Source organism: Lachancea lanzarotensis, scaffold LALA0S01 (genome assembly GCF_000938715.1).
Source record: "Lachancea lanzarotensis genome assembly LALA0, scaffold LALA0S01, whole genome shotgun sequence".
In the NCBI taxonomy this organism is placed as follows: Eukaryota; Fungi; Ascomycota; class Saccharomycetes; order Saccharomycetales; family Saccharomycetaceae; genus Lachancea; species Lachancea lanzarotensis.
In genome coordinates, this window is record NW_019212879.1 from 634,069 (window position 1) to 649,874 (window position 15,806).

The 15,806-nt window shown below is 44.1% G+C and overlaps 8 protein-coding genes and 1 non-coding gene across 9 annotated transcripts; 3 read left to right on the forward strand and 6 right to left on the reverse strand.

The window, feature by feature from the left end:
- Nucleotides 1-442: 442 nt before the first annotated feature.
- On the reverse strand, nucleotides 443-2,395 carry SSA3 (LALA0S01e06568g1_1; the record flags this gene model as incomplete). The annotated part of the gene is made up of 1 exon (XM_022774402.1): nucleotides 443-2,395. The coding sequence occupies one exon, from the start codon at nucleotides 2,393-2,395 to the stop codon at nucleotides 443-445; it is 1,953 nt and encodes a 650-aa protein (XP_022626502.1).
- Nucleotides 2,396-3,310: 915 nt separating this feature from the next.
- AAR2 (LALA0S01e06590g1_1) lies at nucleotides 3,311-4,411 on the reverse strand (the record flags this gene model as incomplete). The annotated part of the gene is made up of 1 exon (XM_022774403.1): nucleotides 3,311-4,411. One exon carries the CDS (start codon nucleotides 4,409-4,411, stop codon nucleotides 3,311-3,313), a length of 1,101 nt encoding a protein of 366 aa, XP_022626503.1.
- An 825-nt stretch (nucleotides 4,412-5,236) lies between these two features.
- RPS8A (LALA0S01e06612g1_1) lies at nucleotides 5,237-5,845 on the reverse strand (the record flags this gene model as incomplete). Its single annotated transcript, XM_022774404.1, has 1 exon — nucleotides 5,237-5,845. One exon carries the CDS (start codon nucleotides 5,843-5,845, stop codon nucleotides 5,237-5,239), a length of 609 nt encoding a protein of 202 aa, XP_022626504.1.
- Nucleotides 5,846-7,061: 1,216 nt separating this feature from the next.
- Nucleotides 7,062-7,310, forward strand: KTI11 (LALA0S01e06634g1_1; the record flags this gene model as incomplete). Its single annotated transcript, XM_022774405.1, has 1 exon — nucleotides 7,062-7,310. The coding sequence occupies one exon, from the start codon at nucleotides 7,062-7,064 to the stop codon at nucleotides 7,308-7,310; it is 249 nt and encodes an 82-aa protein (XP_022626505.1).
- A 458-nt stretch (nucleotides 7,311-7,768) lies between these two features.
- On the forward strand, nucleotides 7,769-9,052 carry LALA0_S01e06656g (LALA0S01e06656g1_1; the record flags this gene model as incomplete). Its single annotated transcript, XM_022774406.1, has 1 exon — nucleotides 7,769-9,052. The coding sequence occupies one exon, from the start codon at nucleotides 7,769-7,771 to the stop codon at nucleotides 9,050-9,052; it is 1,284 nt and encodes a 427-aa protein (XP_022626506.1).
- Nucleotides 9,053-9,222: 170 nt separating this feature from the next.
- On the reverse strand, nucleotides 9,223-9,960 carry UBC6 (LALA0S01e06678g1_1; the record flags this gene model as incomplete). Its single annotated transcript, XM_022774407.1, has 1 exon — nucleotides 9,223-9,960. The coding sequence occupies one exon, from the start codon at nucleotides 9,958-9,960 to the stop codon at nucleotides 9,223-9,225; it is 738 nt and encodes a 245-aa protein (XP_022626507.1).
- Nucleotides 9,961-11,423: 1,463 nt separating this feature from the next.
- On the forward strand, nucleotides 11,424-12,380 carry LALA0_S01e06700g (LALA0S01e06700g1_1; the record flags this gene model as incomplete). Its single annotated transcript, XM_022774408.1, has 1 exon — nucleotides 11,424-12,380. One exon carries the CDS (start codon nucleotides 11,424-11,426, stop codon nucleotides 12,378-12,380), a length of 957 nt encoding a protein of 318 aa, XP_022626508.1.
- A 109-nt stretch (nucleotides 12,381-12,489) lies between these two features.
- Nucleotides 12,490-14,640, reverse strand: LALA0_S01e06722g (LALA0S01e06722g1_1; the record flags this gene model as incomplete). Its single annotated transcript, XM_022774409.1, has 1 exon — nucleotides 12,490-14,640. The coding sequence occupies one exon, from the start codon at nucleotides 14,638-14,640 to the stop codon at nucleotides 12,490-12,492; it is 2,151 nt and encodes a 716-aa protein (XP_022626509.1).
- Nucleotides 14,641-15,644: 1,004 nt separating this feature from the next.
- Nucleotides 15,645-15,716, reverse strand: LALA0_S01e06744r. Its single transcript has one exon. It is a non-coding gene; the product is annotated as a tRNA-His (tRNA).
- Nucleotides 15,717-15,806: the final 90 nt, after the last annotated feature.

A 15,806-nucleotide genomic window follows, 5' to 3' on the forward strand; every position in this document is an offset into this window, starting at 1 on the left:
TCATTAGTACATAGTGACAAACAAAGTAAGTTATTTGAAAGGGTTCATCAATAGTTCTTAATAGTTGATAAACCTGGACGTTTTGGGTATTTTAATTGAAAGCGACAAGCTGTCTATATTTTGATAGCGGATGTGAATCTTTACCTATATTTGTGTTCGAGAAAATCGCTTTTTTGGATTCAAATAGCTACACTGTCTCGAAAAAAAATTAGAGCTGGAATCTCCGTCTATCAACTTGGCCACTCGTAATAACATCTCTCAACATCACAGCCTTGTTATGAAATTTCCAGAAGATTTCATTCCTGTAAGTGTTATTCATAAAACATGCCTTGACAATAAACTGTAAATTATAAACTATTTATGTGTAAACCCATCATCATTAGACGGCCGACCCTTACTAAGAGTTTCCGCTTATCTTTTTTTTAGTGGCGTCGCTCTTTGTTTAGTCGACTTCCTCAACCGTTGGACCAGAGTCTCCTCCATGAGCTGCTCCACCACCGGGGGCACCACCTGGTGGTGCACCACCAGGAACACCTCCAGGAGCACCGCCAGGAGCTCCACCAGATTGGTAAAACTTGGTCATTATTGGATTTGCAACCTCTTCCACTTCCTTTTGTTTATCCTTGTACTCGTCCGTGGAAGCCGATTGTGAAGAGTCAAGCCATGTAATAGTCTCTTCCACAAAGGTCTTGAGCTTAGTGTAGTCAGCATCTCCCACTTTTTCCTCGAAAGCAGCTTCGTTCAAGGTATTCTTCAAACTGAAAGCATACGCCTCCAACGAGTTTTTGGTCTGAACTCTCTCGGCTTCACTTTCATCCTCGGCTTTGAATTTTTCGGCGTCCGACACCATTCTCTCAATATCTTCTTTCGACAACCGTCCCTTATCATTGGTGATTGTGATTTTACTGGATTTACCAGTGCCCTTTTCCAACGCATGCACATTCAAAATACCATTTGCATCTAAATCAAACGAAACTTCAATCTGAGGCACACCACGAGGCGCAGGAGGGATGCCGCTGAGCTCAAATTTACCCAGCAAATTGTTGTCCTTAGTCCTCGTTCTTTCACCTTCAAAAACTTGGATCAATACACCAGGTTGGTTATCAGCATACGTGGAAAACGTCTCGGATTTTTTAGTAGGAATGGTAGAGTTTCTGGGGATCAGCTTGGTCATGATACCGCCTGCCGTTTCAATACCTAGCGACAAAGGAGCCACGTCTAACAATAGCAAGTCCTGAGTCTTGGAGGACTGGTCACCAGTCAAGATGGCAGCTTGCACGGCTGCACCATACGCAACCGCCTCATCTGGGTTGATGGACCGGTTTGGCTCTTTTCCATTAAAAAAGTCGGTAACGAGCTTTTGAACTTTAGGGATACGAGTTGAGCCTCCTACAAGCACAATTTCATCTACTTGCGACTTGTCGAGCTTAGCGTCTCTCAAGACCTTTTCCACGGGGTCCAATGTGGAGCGGAAAAGGTCAGCGCACAATTCTTCGAAACGTGCTCTGGTCAAAGAAGTATAGAAATCACATCCCTCGAAAAGAGAGTCGATTTCAATGGACGTCTGTGCCGACGATGACAGTGCGCGCTTGGCACGTTCTGCGGCTGTCCGCAAACGACGCAACGACCGCTGGTTGTTGGTTAAGTCCTTTTTGTTTTTACGCTGGAACTCAGCCGCCAAATGGTTCACCAAACGGTTGTCGAAATCTTCACCACCCAAATGCGTATTACCAGCAGTAGCCTTGACTTCGAAAATACCTTCGTCGATCGAAAGCAGCGAAACATCAAAAGTACCACCACCCAAGTCAAAAATTAGCACATTGTGCTCCTCACGGCCCTTCTTGTCGAGACCATAAGCAATTGCGGCTGCAGTGGGCTCGTTGATGATACGCAGGACGTTAAGTCCTGCGATGGTCCCTGCGTCCTTGGTAGCTTGTCGCTGGGAGTCGTTGAAATAAGCGGGGACGGTGACCACGGCGTCTGACACGGATCCGCCCAGGTAGCCCTCTGCGGTCTCACGCATCTTGCCCAGCACCATGGCTGAGATTTCCTCGGGTGAGAAGACTTTGGTCTCGCCCTTGTACTCCACCTCCACGTGCGGCTTGCCGTCCCGGGACACCACTTTGAACGGGAAATGCTTGGCGTCCGTTGTCACTTCTTCATCGTCGAACCGACGTCCGATCAGCCGCTTGGCGTCAAACACCGTGTTTCTAGGGTTGATGGCAGCTTGGTTTTTGGCGGCATCTCCGATGAGCCGCTCAGTGTCGGTGAACGCTACGTACGAAGGCGTTGTCCGGTTACCCTGGTCGTTCGCAATGATCTCCACCCGGTCGTTCGTGAAGTGTGCTACGCACGAATACGTAGTACCTAAATCTATTCCGATAGCCTTAGACATGCTTTGAATTAGTATGAGTGTGTATCGTTTTCTTGAAGTAGCTTTGTTTCCACTCTTTGTTATTCTTATTCTTCACAAGTTTGTTTATGCCCCTAAGGCGTGTTTCCTGCACCTTTTTATACTCTTTTTTTAGGGGTACCCCACAACCCCCCTAGATCCGGCTCTTTCCCGCTCTCTCCCCTAAAAGAATATGCTGGAACATCCGAGAATAGTGGCTTGGGCGGCGCTCCCGCTGAGACAGACCTGAAAAAAAAGTCCGCGGGAGCCGCCGGAGTTTTTTTTGTGTCACGAACATTCCAGAACGCACATGAATATTCTGGAACGCTACCAAAAGGCCTCGGCGGCTAACTCGCGATTAGTCGCCGGGTTGGTGTGTGAGAGTATGAGTGTTTAAGTGGTTATTCGTAGGTATTCAGAGGACAGGTGTGAGAATTGGTATTGTTCGTGAACCACGAAGGGCTGAAAATGGTTTTGGAAGAAGGTCCACGGTTCGAGAGTTTTCCGGGAAAATACTAACGGGAGACCACCGGAACGAGAGCCCGATCAATAAAACACAACGAAAGAGATACGGTTATTCGAAGGTTGGTTTCCGCCCTTTTCTGAGACGTTTGGCTCTTGCCGAGCCATTTACTTTGAGTCGTGGGGTGTTGAACTTGGATTTTGACACCGGGTATAATGATGATGAAAAATATTAAGAGTCGTTCCTGGGTTGACAAAGGGAAGGGTTCCAGGATGTGGAAAATCGAGGGCGAGAAACAAATAATAAAAGGTTCGAATGCTACGAGAGAGGTTCCCAAAAAATGAAATCACGACGGAGGCGAAAAAACTGGTTAATGTAGGCAGCGTGTTGAGTTGCCAAATTTATATCGTTATATACGACATATATATTTCGGCCCACCCTAGTCCAGCTCATCGCTATAGCTGTCTGTAGATCACCTTTTCCACAACCATAGGTTCGTCTGAATCTGGATCAGAATCTCCCATGTTGTGTAGCACATTATCGTCATCATCGACCAACACATGTGAAATACCGCTTTCGCCACCGTTGTCGTTATCGTCGGGGTCGTCCAGGTGGGGCCACAACTTGTACACCGCGCCTCGAGTTCTATCTAGAGCGTGTTTGTGGTGCAGACTCGTGAGAATTCGCACCCATGCATCCTCGTTCAGTAACATGTCAGCGTAAAAATCGGGCACCACTGCCAGCTGGCGTGCCAGAAGAGCGTCCAGTTGTAGAAGCGCCTTTGAGCTCACTGCTGAGCTCATCGCTATTAACTCCACTACATTGTGCCATTGCAGACTCGAACCGTAGTTCCCAAAAAGCATGGCGTTCAAAAACGCACACTGCAGCTCGCCCAGAAGCGAAAAGATCGAGTTGTGGTGATACCGCGCCAAGACAACATCGTTGAGATAGTAGCTTTTGTCGAAAAAATCGTGCATCTTGAAGTTGTCGCGCAAGGCGTCTTTGGACTTGAATACGATCGGCGTGTATTTCAAAACCGGATCCCCAGATCTTGTTGTGTCTGCAATTCGATCTCCATTGGAAGCCAGAGCCCGGCTCAAAATACCCTCTTCTTCCTTTGTGGTGATCGCAGAGTCCATGTACACATACGGTTCACTACAACTCGCAATGTGTCTGACATCCAGCATTTTGATGTGATCCGTCAACACTTTCCACGTATCTTCTTCGTCTATTGACGGATAAGGAACCATAAACGGGTTCAGCTCGCGGAACTTGTTGTAGGCATCTGTTTTCTGCTGTTCAGTTTCGATTGTCCGAGGAACGAAAATCTCGCGTGCTGCGTCGTACTCGAATTGAACGCTCTTGGCTGAGTCACTTTCGAAAAAGTATCCATACCGTACGCCATCATTGCAATGCTGAAAATGCACCACATGTATATGTGGGTGTCGGGGAATATTCTTGAACCCATGGAATATCTGATCGGGCTTGACTTCAAAGGAGTAAAGGTCAATGCCAAACGTGACAGCCTTGTCAACTCTGTCGATGAATAATTCCATAATACATGTCCAGCTATAAAATATAGATGCTTTCATGGACCGCAGAGGTGTGGAGACTTAACTCAGCGTTAGGAGCCCTAAGTTAGATTATATATGCTGCCATGCGATGAGACGTATGTGATGACCAATATTTTTCAAAAAAAACAATATATAAAGGAAAAAACAGCCTGAGGAACAGCGAGAACACATCTTGACCACCACTTCATGACAAGACAATCTAGCTCTAGATGAACACATCACCTATAAGCTTTGTTTCTTCACATGAAAAGACATAATCTGCGTCAGAAGAACAGGTTAGGACTTTGAAGTGTGGAAGCAACTTGTTTCGTAGCCCTCCACCACTGTTCTACAATGATGAGAACATATTTTTACACAGACCTGTACTGATTATTACATGCAGATAAACGAATATTGCCTTTTTTTTCTGATTTGAACAACGTGGAGTCATCTGTAGTCCTTTTATGACGCTTGGGAAAGTAAAAAGTTGTAGTACAAACAATGTTATAGTTCGAGTTTGCATTTAGGCGACGCACAGTGTGGACAGGAAAGATTGTCAAATAAACCACCGTGTGCTCTTGTGCGACAGCCTAATCGATAGAACTCACTCACATCGCTATCGTCTGATAACATAGTCGACGATCGACGTCACTACTCACATAGCTATCGTCTAAAAACATAGTATCCATTAGGACACGCCCACATCGCTCTAACTACTTTGTTCTGATAATAAGACTTGTATTTTGTGCTTTACAAAATTATAGTAACAATTTACAAAATTGCGAGGTTAAAATGACAGGATTGGTGACATCCAAGTGACAAGCTGACTTATTTCTTGGCAGTCAATCTTCTCAAGTAGAAGGCCAATTCTTCACCTTCCAAGATGTAACCATCACATCTACCGGATTGACCTGGTCTGGAAGAAATGCAGGCGTACAATCTACCGGCACCGAACTGGGTTTCAACGGTGTGTTCGATCTTAGCGTCGGCAGCTCTGGCAGCCCACTTCTTTTCAGCGCTCTTGGAAGAAGCAACAACTTCTTCTTCGGCAGCCTTGGCGTTCTTCTTCTTACCCAAAGTTTGACCGTAGTGACCTTCGAACCACTGCTTGAAAGGAGTAGCATCGATCTGGACAATGGCAGCCTTGGTCAAAGTGTTGGTTCTGACCAATTCGTTGTTGGAAGGATGGTACACCACACCAGCAATTCTGGTCTTTCTGGTGACACCTTCGGAACCCCAGGCGAAGTTACCGGTCTCGATTCTCAAGGCTCTGAACTTCTTGTTACCACCTCTGGTTCTGACGGTGTGGATTCTCTTTCCACCGATCTTGGTGTTGGCTGGTTGACGACCCAACTCAAACTTTCTCTTCTTTCTGAACTGGGCACGCTTGGCACCAGTAGCAGCTCTCTTGTGGCGAGAATCACGAGAAATACCCATTTTGAATCTTCAGAAAATGCTGTTAGTATACGAGAAATTGGAAAGTTAAGCGAGTCGAAAGGACAGTGCGGTAAGGTGACGAAGGGCAGCCGGTTGATGTATAAAGCCAGTCGGCTCTCCTCTAATGACAAGTTGTCGATTTATAGTTTTCTCCCAAAGTAGTTTTGGTCACAGGAAGTACCAAACACTAAGCCAGCCTTTATCTATGCCCTTCAAGTGTCCTCACATTACTCTGCATCTTTGTCTTACGACTCTATTATACCACTGGTTCACATACTATTGTCCTAGTGTTCTGAAGTAACCTAATATTGTAACGGTACAGCATTCGGATATCTTAATCTTTTCTTCCACACGAACTATGCTACCTCGTGTTGGATCCTGCTTGGGCCGGTGAGTCTAGAGGCTGTAGGATCCAGACCGATTCCCGCCTGGGGAGACGAAAATCTCCAGTGGGAGCTGGGCTCGGGACTCCCCCGTACGCTAGGCTATTCCCATCTGGGCCTCTGGCTACGCTAGGGCGGACGGGCTAGGATGTTGGTCGAGCTCGTAACATTTGACCGACCCACGCAAAACTTTTTCACACCTTTTAATATTTCAGTAAAGTTTCAGCAGTCCTCATTTTACGAAAATTTGGAGGGTGTACGGGTGTGGCAGTCACGAATGAATATGTATCAGAAATATTGTCAGTGGCAGGATGTGTCGAAGAGGTATTGTCGATGTTAAAGTCTGTGAGGGTGTGAGCTTTCTAGAGGATACACCCACACACATACAATCTCAGCATCCAGGCAAATGACGTACCATTTGGATGCATGATAGAATACAAGCTCGATTAATCAAGAAGACGTTTTTTGAAGATGATTGGAGCACGTGACGCCGGACTATGAAGTCTCTATTCAACGTAGAATTCTCAGAGAAGATAAATTACGACTCTTGATATGAACATCTGTGGTATTTTCACATACGATCTTCATCTATAGGCTTTTGAAACGGCTCACAGGTTTTCATGCTCGATCCGACTGCTATTCGGGGCATTAGAAATTCACGTGACCAAGAAAGTCAAAGCTTAAATTACTGTCATGGAAAAGCTTTAAATTTATGTCATCGCTGGCCCATCTCATCTCATCTCACTGCATATTTGACATAACGCCAATAGTGCTTGTATAACTCTCTTCCATAAGGTTAAGGAAAACGCCAACGAAGCTCCTGCTTGTTCAAGATGTCTACTTATGACCAGGTTGAGATTGAAGACATGACTTTTGATCCCGATACCCAGATATTCACGTATCCATGTCCGTGCGGTGACAAATTTCAAATATACATCGACGATTTGTATGACGGGGAAGACATAGCGGTGTGTCCGAGCTGCTCGCTCATGATTCAAGTCATTTTCGAGCAAGAAGATCTGCAGGAATATTACGAAGAAGCCGGTTCACAGCCTCCCGCGCCAGTTCCTGTTGCTGCATAAATGTGGGTAAAAAAGCACAGAGTGCGTAAGAAACAACCGTGTCCGTGGGAATAATATGAGCCATCGCACGGACACATAATACCTCCACCTGCATCTACTTTGGAAATTCTCAACTTCACACAGCGGACCGTCTTTTTATGGACAAAACAAAAGCTTGAAATGCAGGCCTCATGGCGGACCGAAGCTGTTGCCATGCGAAACTGTGCGAAGGTGTTTCAAACGGCTTAAATGACCTACAGACTTGGCATCAGCGGCTTCAAATGGGGCACAAACAGTGAAAGATCGATCTCATCTCTGGTCCATCGTATATGAGTACCTTCAAATTAGAGGCATATATTGAAAAGTTCCAAGTTGTAGAAATTCACTCAACAAACAGATAAAATGGCCTTCAGAACACCCATTACTGGTCGATTACAGCGGACTGTTTGATTCCATCGCACTTGTGTGGTACCTCAGTGATGGCTGACAGAATTATAGCCAAAAGAGACGAGTTCTTGCGGACTCAAACAATTGAACATGATGTCCCCGCTCCAAGAGAGATTCCCCAGGAAGAACTGATGCGTAGGGTCCCAAGACCGCTAAGACATGTCAAATTTATCCCGGTGAAAAACTTGGTGTTCTTCTCTAGGAACAACCCCCCGGCATTTTCGTATGAGACCAAGATCAAGATTCCTTTGCCAAAGGATAAGCTTGTGGTCCAGGTGCGCAATGTAGCTTTGAACCCTGTGGATCTTAAGATTATGAATAGCTACACGCGCAATATGAACCGTGGAGTAGGGTTCGGACGTGAGTATAGCGGTGTCATCACAGAAGTGGGGGAAAACCTGCACGGACAATGGAAAGAGGGCGACGAGGTTTACGGGTTGTTTTACCATCCAAACTTGGGATACGGCACAGCACAGAGCTCTATCGAAGTTTCACCTTCGAAGGACGTTATTTTACCAAAGCCTTCAAACGTTGGATTCCAAGCAGCTTCGGGTACCCTTTTTTGTTTGGGCGCTGCTTTCAACATCCTTGACGATTTGGAATCTAAGGGTCAACTTTCAGAAAAAGCTAACATTCTAATCAACGGAGGAACGACCAGCGTTGCCATTTTTGCAATTCAGCTATTGAAATACCATTATCGAATCCCGAACAAGCTCGTTCTACTGTGCTCGGAATATGGCGCAGTTTTTCTGAAGTCTCATTTCCCTGACTTGTGCGATGAACTGATCTTTGTGAACTACGTGATGAGCGCAAACCATATACATAAGCCCCTGCAAGATATGATCAACAACCGTGAAATTATCTCGTATGATGCCGTCACAGGTCAGCCATTATCAACACCATATAACGGAGGAAAATTTACAGTCATACTCGATTTTATTGGTGGCTACCAGTTACTGAGCCACACTGACGCTTTACTAGCCAAGAATGGTGCATACGTTACAACCGTGGGGGACTATCGCGCCAACTACTCAAAAGACGTCTACAATGCCTGGGATAACCCTAGTGCAAATGGAAGAAAAATTTTTGGTAAGCTACTATGGGCCTTCGATTATACCCATTTCCACTTCGACCCCAACGCCAAATACGTGAGCAGGAATGACTGGGCTGAAAAATGTGCGGAACTGGTGGAAAGCGAAGTGGTGAAGTGTATTATTGACAAAGTATACGATTGGAAACAATTTGAGGACGCCTTGGACTACTTAAAAAAGGGTCATAGTCACGGGAAAGTGGTTCTCGACGTTGAGAAGTTTTAGAATTCGCGGAATTCGTTGTTTGGTTTGATTTGTGTAATGATTTATGAGGATTTTATATGGCAAACGCTATCGCCTTTTTAGTAACCTTGGAACGCTCCAGCCGTTATTCACGTATATAGTCTTTCTTTATTTTACGGCACCGGGTCCATCGTAAGCGGATTGCTAAACGTTTATTTCATGATAATTCCTGCAAGCAACAGGGCAACGGCGAAAAAAATGTAGAGTTTGGACCGGTTATTCTCACTTTTCGTTTCCCTGGCTTTTTGCGCCTTGAGAAGTTGCTCCTCGACTCTGATTCTGTCTTCCGGGTCCGTTATATCTGCTAAATTTATTGCTTGCTCCTTTGCGGCCTCTTCTAGCACGTCTTTATCTGCAACTCCGACTTCTGGTTCACCTTTCTGCTTGAGTTCCTCAAAATGGGCCAAATTCTCTTTCACCAAATCTGGGTACACCTTTTTAAACCGAGCGTTTTTGAATGTGTTAAACTCTCTCGAGCTTCGGGCCATTTTTTTCTTGTGGTCTGGAGTAGTACTTATCGCACCCGTTGTACTTTCGTTGCTCGTCATAAAACTTAAAAGACCCGTCAAAATGGTTGATACGGACCAAGACGGATTCCATGTGTCAGGATGATAATCACTCATCGAAAGACACAAACGAGTGTCCTCTTTGAATCGTCCACTAGGTGTCACCATTCGTATTGCGGGTGGCTTAAAAGGGTAATCGGACGGAAATAAAAGCGTTCCATGATACTGGCCACCAGAATAAGGTGTATCTGGAGGACCTGATATCACATAATGCCATTCCAAAATGTTATCTTCGTTAGGTTGTGCTATAATGAATGGTGGTGGATTTTCCACCATGGATTTATACTCTTTCGTTAACCGTTTTTGAGCCTGTCTGGTAGCCATGACTCAACTTTCCGCACTGTGATAATCCGGAACAACTGAGAGAACTGGAGTGATCGTGATACGACCTGGATTTGGGGCTATGTGTCAGCGAACAAAGCTACCCCGGTGGTTGAATAGCTGAAGATATCATCTGTTAATTAATGTAGGTTCGTTAAAATCGTACCTTAGAGGTGACACTTTAATACAAAGTGACAAAATGAGTCTTGATGATAAAGAAGTGTGACAAGACGAAGCCTTAGTGTTGAGGAACATACCTGCTCGGGCATTATAATAGTTCGAATTTTATTATCTGTTGGAGCTAGACGGTTTCCAGTTGAAAAATATGAGCTGGTTTCCTAAATTGAGTTTTCTTGACATTTTTGTATGGATTATTAGGCTACGGAACCATTGATTATTCGGTGGGATCATTGTGTATTGCTTGTTGAATTCTGGTTGATTTAGGTGTGGTAGTTTCAGGAAGCCGCGCTTTTCGAATTAAACATTGATGTCGTCTTCATAATTCTGATACTAGGTTTAGAGATACCACGGAAGTGGCAAAATATTAATAAGCAGGGAATATGATTACCGAAAGACTGGTATTACCAAGTCATTCAAATGAAAGGGAGAAACCGAGCAAACATTCATTTCTGATCAGTGTCGTCGCTTGCACGGAAAACGTGACTTTGATTACCCGTGGTATTTTAGCTCAGTAAGTGTGGGAAGAACCGCAGTCTGTCTCACATTGTTGGGTTCACACATACAGATCGCATTACAATATTGGATCAAAGGATGCTAAAAATGTGTCTCCGGTGGACTGGAGAGGATGAGGAACTCGAATGACCAGGTCACGTCGAACGAGCAACATGGCAACGTCTATCCAGTTCCCAGTTCTGAACAAGTATTTGCGCTAGCAGACGTATTGCACTTTCCCGTTGAACACCAGCCTAATTGCTTTGGTTTCTATTATTACCTTATCTTCTGTCCATCATGTCTCCACCACCGATACTGTCACAGCACGAAATGACATGATAGAGTTCTGCCCCGAATCCCACAACAAGTTGAAACGAAAAGTATCAATAATGCTTAATCAATGAAATGGTCTGCCCTACTTTCAGGTCGTGAGCAGATTGGTTTATTTTACCTGTCATTTCAACATAAACTTGAAAAAACCATCAATTTGAGCCCAAAATTCACCACAAAACACTAATTATGAAGCTGCTAAATCAGGTTATTAGCTACAGTCTATGACAGTGATTGTTTGATGCTTAATTGCCTCTCAGATCGTATTAAAGTTTCTATTTCTCAGTTACGCTTCTAGTCATGTGACAAGCTTTCGAATAGATTAATCAAATTTGAGATAAGATGAGATGGAAAGAACCATGCGATGCATTTCATCACCAAGTTCTTTGCCAAAGCTGTGAACAGCATTAGATCGGCTTCGAACCTCATCAATTGAACTGTATCAGCTTGATTATATCTTTCGAATGGGCTCCAACAGTATCAAACTTTTGTCTGGAAACTCGCACCCAGACTTAGCTGAGAAAATAGCCAAGATACTTGGTCTCTCGTTATCGAAAATTGGAGTCTATCAGTATTCCAACAAAGAAACGTCTGTCACCATTGGAGAGAGTATCCGCGACGAAGATGTTTACATTATTCAGACCGGAAGTGGTCAGCAAGAAATAAACGATTTCTTGATGGAGTTGTTGATTTTGATTCACGCCTGTAAAACTGCATCGGCCAGAAGAATCACAGCGGTCATTCCAAACTTTCCGTATGCACGTCAGGATAAAAAGGATAAAAGTCGGGCACCAATAACGGCAAAACTTATTGCAAATTTATTAGAAACTGCTGGCTGCGACCATGTAATCACTATGGACCTCCATGCTTCTCAGATTCAAGGATTCTTCCACATTCCTGTCGATAACCTTTACGCTGAACCCAGTGTGCTGAACTACATCAGGACGAAAACTGACATTCAAAACGCTATTCTTGTTTCGCCCGATGCTGGTGGAGCCAAAAGGGTAGCTTCTATTGCTGATAAGCTGGACTTGAACTTCGCACTGATACACAAGGAAAGACAAAAGGCCAATGAAGTATCTCGAATGGTTCTTGTGGGAGACGTTAGAGGAAAATCCTGTCTATTGGTGGATGATATGGCCGATACCTGCGGTACTCTGGTGAAGGCATGCGATACTCTTTTCGAAAATGGCGCCAAAGAGGTGATCGCTGTTGTGACACATGGTATTTTCTCTGGTTCTGCAAAGGAAAAACTGCGTAACAGTAGAATTTCAAGAATGGTTTGCACCAATTCACTTCCCGTGGATCTAGAATTAAGGATATGCGATCAAATTGATATTAGTCCAACGTTGGCGGAAGCTATTCGCAGATTGCACAATGGTGAAAGTGTTTCCTACCTTTTCACACATGCGCCAGCTTAAGCAAAAAAAATCAATACACAAATACCCTAAAACACAAAGTTTGCAACTATGTACAGTTGATGCCATATAATAATGCCTTTAATTAATGCCTGTCTACAACGAATATCACCTAGTCTTTTGGTGATCGCCTGAAACTGAAAAGTCTAGACCGCCTTTTTGAAGCCTTTGAATTAGCTTTACTGGAAAAGCGCTCTTCAGGCACGCCCTCCAATTCTCCAGCATGGTCGCAGTTAATGTCCAAGTGCTCCCTAGTTATTTCATCCAGCTTTATAAGTTGGTCAACACCTTCTGCATTTTCCTGTCGTTTCTCATATTCATCAGAATCTTGCCGGAAATCCGTGACCTCTCTATAAAACAAAAGGTACGCCGTGGTTAGATCATCGGAATTTCCGACAAACTTTAACACCGTTGATTCCTCCACTGTTTCTACCGTCTCATCGTCGAATAACAACCAACCAAACTTATCCGTCTTGCACAATGAAACGTAGTGGCCATGGTGTGGTCCTCCACCCATGTGCACCACCAATCCAACCAATTCGTATCGTTTGCAAATGGAGGTGTCAAACGTGGAGCACACTTTAAGATTCAATGGGTAATGAATTTTATTGAAAAGTTTCGTATTGCAGTTTTGTTCCTCTGAATACTTGAACCGCTTCATATGCAGAGACAGATAAAATGGCAAGTGTTTCAATCCAACGACCCTTTCGGCCTCCTGTAGCCCACAGCATTCATCACAGTAAAACTTGTTTGCTCCATTGAGCATTTCTCTTTGATGATAGTCAGATAGCGTAGTCTGTATATCTGTCTCCTCATCATCCTTTACTTCTATGGCAAAATCCAGAAACGGCTCGTTGCAGAAAGTTTCATTATCACAAGTCAGACATTTTGTCCTATTCGTCAGTGTTCCCTTAAATAAATCATCCACAAAGTTAGCTTGAGCGGACGTTTCCTCTTTGTTCACTTTTCCATGTTTTGTGTTGGCGTAATCGCGAATTTCATTTAGCAGATAGTTTAGAAACTCATGAGCATCTTGATGCATCATAGTGCTAAATAACACGTTCTCGCGTTTCAAAGTCTCCACGAACTGTATGGGCGATACAACTCCGGTGAAATATCGATTTTCCACTATGCTTTCATAAACATCTTTCAAAGAAGTGTACAGGCCGGGTTTCTCATTAGGCGCCAGGTAGTCCTTCAGATTATGATCGATGTTCAATACCGGTCCTCTTATGAGAGCAGCTTTTTTACGCTCTTCGCTTGATGTTTCCGTAGGCTTGGCAGAGGAACCAAAGGACGAAGTTGAACCCGAAGAAAGTGCCGAAGAGTTAGCCTGTGCTGAGTAGTTAGAGTCGCTAGATTGAGGTATTTTAGTCTTTCCGACTTTACCAGGAACGCGTCCTACCACGATTCTGGTGTATCCTTCATGCAGTTTTTCCGTTATGGCATCCGAAGCCATTACAGTACCGTGTACGGTAGCTGAACTATGTGATCTATGATTTCTTGAGTTTGTAGAAGATCTGTGGTTCTCTCTATCTCTGGAATGTGGTGCTGAACTTCTGCGAGAGCCCGTGTCTTTACTCGAACTTTGACTACTGTTGTTACAGCCGCCGCCGCCGCTTGCTTTTTTCGACGAGTCAGTGGTGTTACACGGGGGTAAGAAACTTGTATCGTCGAATATGCGAGGTTTCACGCCAGGCATTTCAGATTTGCGTCTTCTAGAGACATTCACGTTGCGAGCTGGAAATTCCAAGATGTGATTGCGCAATTCTGGCAAATTGTACATGATTTGCAGCACCGAGTTACAGTAGCAGGTGTTTCCGAAGTTTTCATACCCAAATACCTTATTTGAGCCATCACCAAAAGGCAAAAGTGGGGTGATCTGAGGCCTTACTAACGAGAACCGTTCAAAATCGGACTTTAAGCTCTGAGTGTCGCTGAGGGTGCTTGAAGATCCGGTTTTGCCATCGACAGGAGTTGCGGATCCAGTGTTTGTGCCCTGAATTTCAGTATGAGTTGTGTTTTCCATGGGTGTAGTACCCCCGCCATTTTGCGAAACTGCAATTTTCGAGCTTTCTCCGGGTATAACAGCGTGCAACAGTTTATCACCCACGACAGCGAGTTTTTCAACTTTGTCCCCACTCTTAGCATCTTTCTCAACTTCTTTCCCACCAATCAACGGCTTTTCTGGTCTTTCTGATCTTTCTGATCGCTGTTTTCCGAACTTATCTGTCCTCGAGAGCCATTTCTTAAATGTCGACATATCTCGACAATGAGTAGGAATTTTCGAGCGTTTGAAGCTGGAAATTCACTCAAATCAATTCGCCCGACCTGCTGAAGAACAGCTTTTTAACTGGTACACTCCGTTGAATAGAACTTGAACAATTGTTCCTGCATTTATTTCCATTATCAACCGTTTTCAAGTTTCGGCCGTATTTATTTCACCTATTTTCGTACAAGTTGAATAATACTGATATAGTTTCCCCGCGCCACTTTCCATTGTTGATGGTCATGTGACGTCCGCGAAAAAGCCATTGTTAAAAAAAGATTTTGAATAATAAGAATAATACTAAGATTGCGGGAGATTGAAAGTTCAACGGGGGAGATATGGATTGATCTGTGAGTGGTGGGGTGTGTATTGTAAGTTAAGTGTTTGTCCCACTTGCCCTGGGTGGTGGTGTGTGTGTATTTCAAAAAAAAAAAAAAAAAAAAGGGNNAAAAAAAAAAAAAAAAAAAGTGAGTGAGAAATTGACATGGTCGCGTGATCAGCGACAGCGTCAGATTAAAGCTGGAATGATAATCCTGTGAAATTGTGATGCTCTGGACTGTTATGCTCTGGACTGTGATGCTCTGGACTGTGATGCTCTGGACTGTGATGCTTGTATTGCCATTTCAATGCCGAGCCCTCTAGTACCTTCTCACTTGCTCGATTGTGCTTCTCGGTATCTCTATGATTGATTACGATTTCATGTTTTAAGCCATGATTGTTTCATTTTATCACCATTGATCGCTGATTATCTCAATCATGAAGTTATGATTGGGAGTCAAAATCGGCTTGCATGCAGAATTTTATTCTTGGGCACAATTAGAACCCGAGATGTGTGATTTAGAGTAGCTGAAACTTTCGCCACGGCCAAACACTAATGGATGCTCGATGATGGTAAAGAATCATTTTAGCCTCGTACGCAGGATATTCGAACCCGCTTCATTCTTGTTTCTATGAGTCTCTCTCTCGTCTCTCATGTACATTAATTTTTCAAAAAATAATGCCATTGCCTAGAATCGAACCAGGGTTTCATCGGCCACAACGATGTGTACTAACCACTATACTACAATGGCTTATATTGAAATAATACTGTTTAAAGATGTTACTCATCTCTAAATCAGTGCACGGGATGCTCTCAACCCACCGCTCTTCGAGAGCTGGCC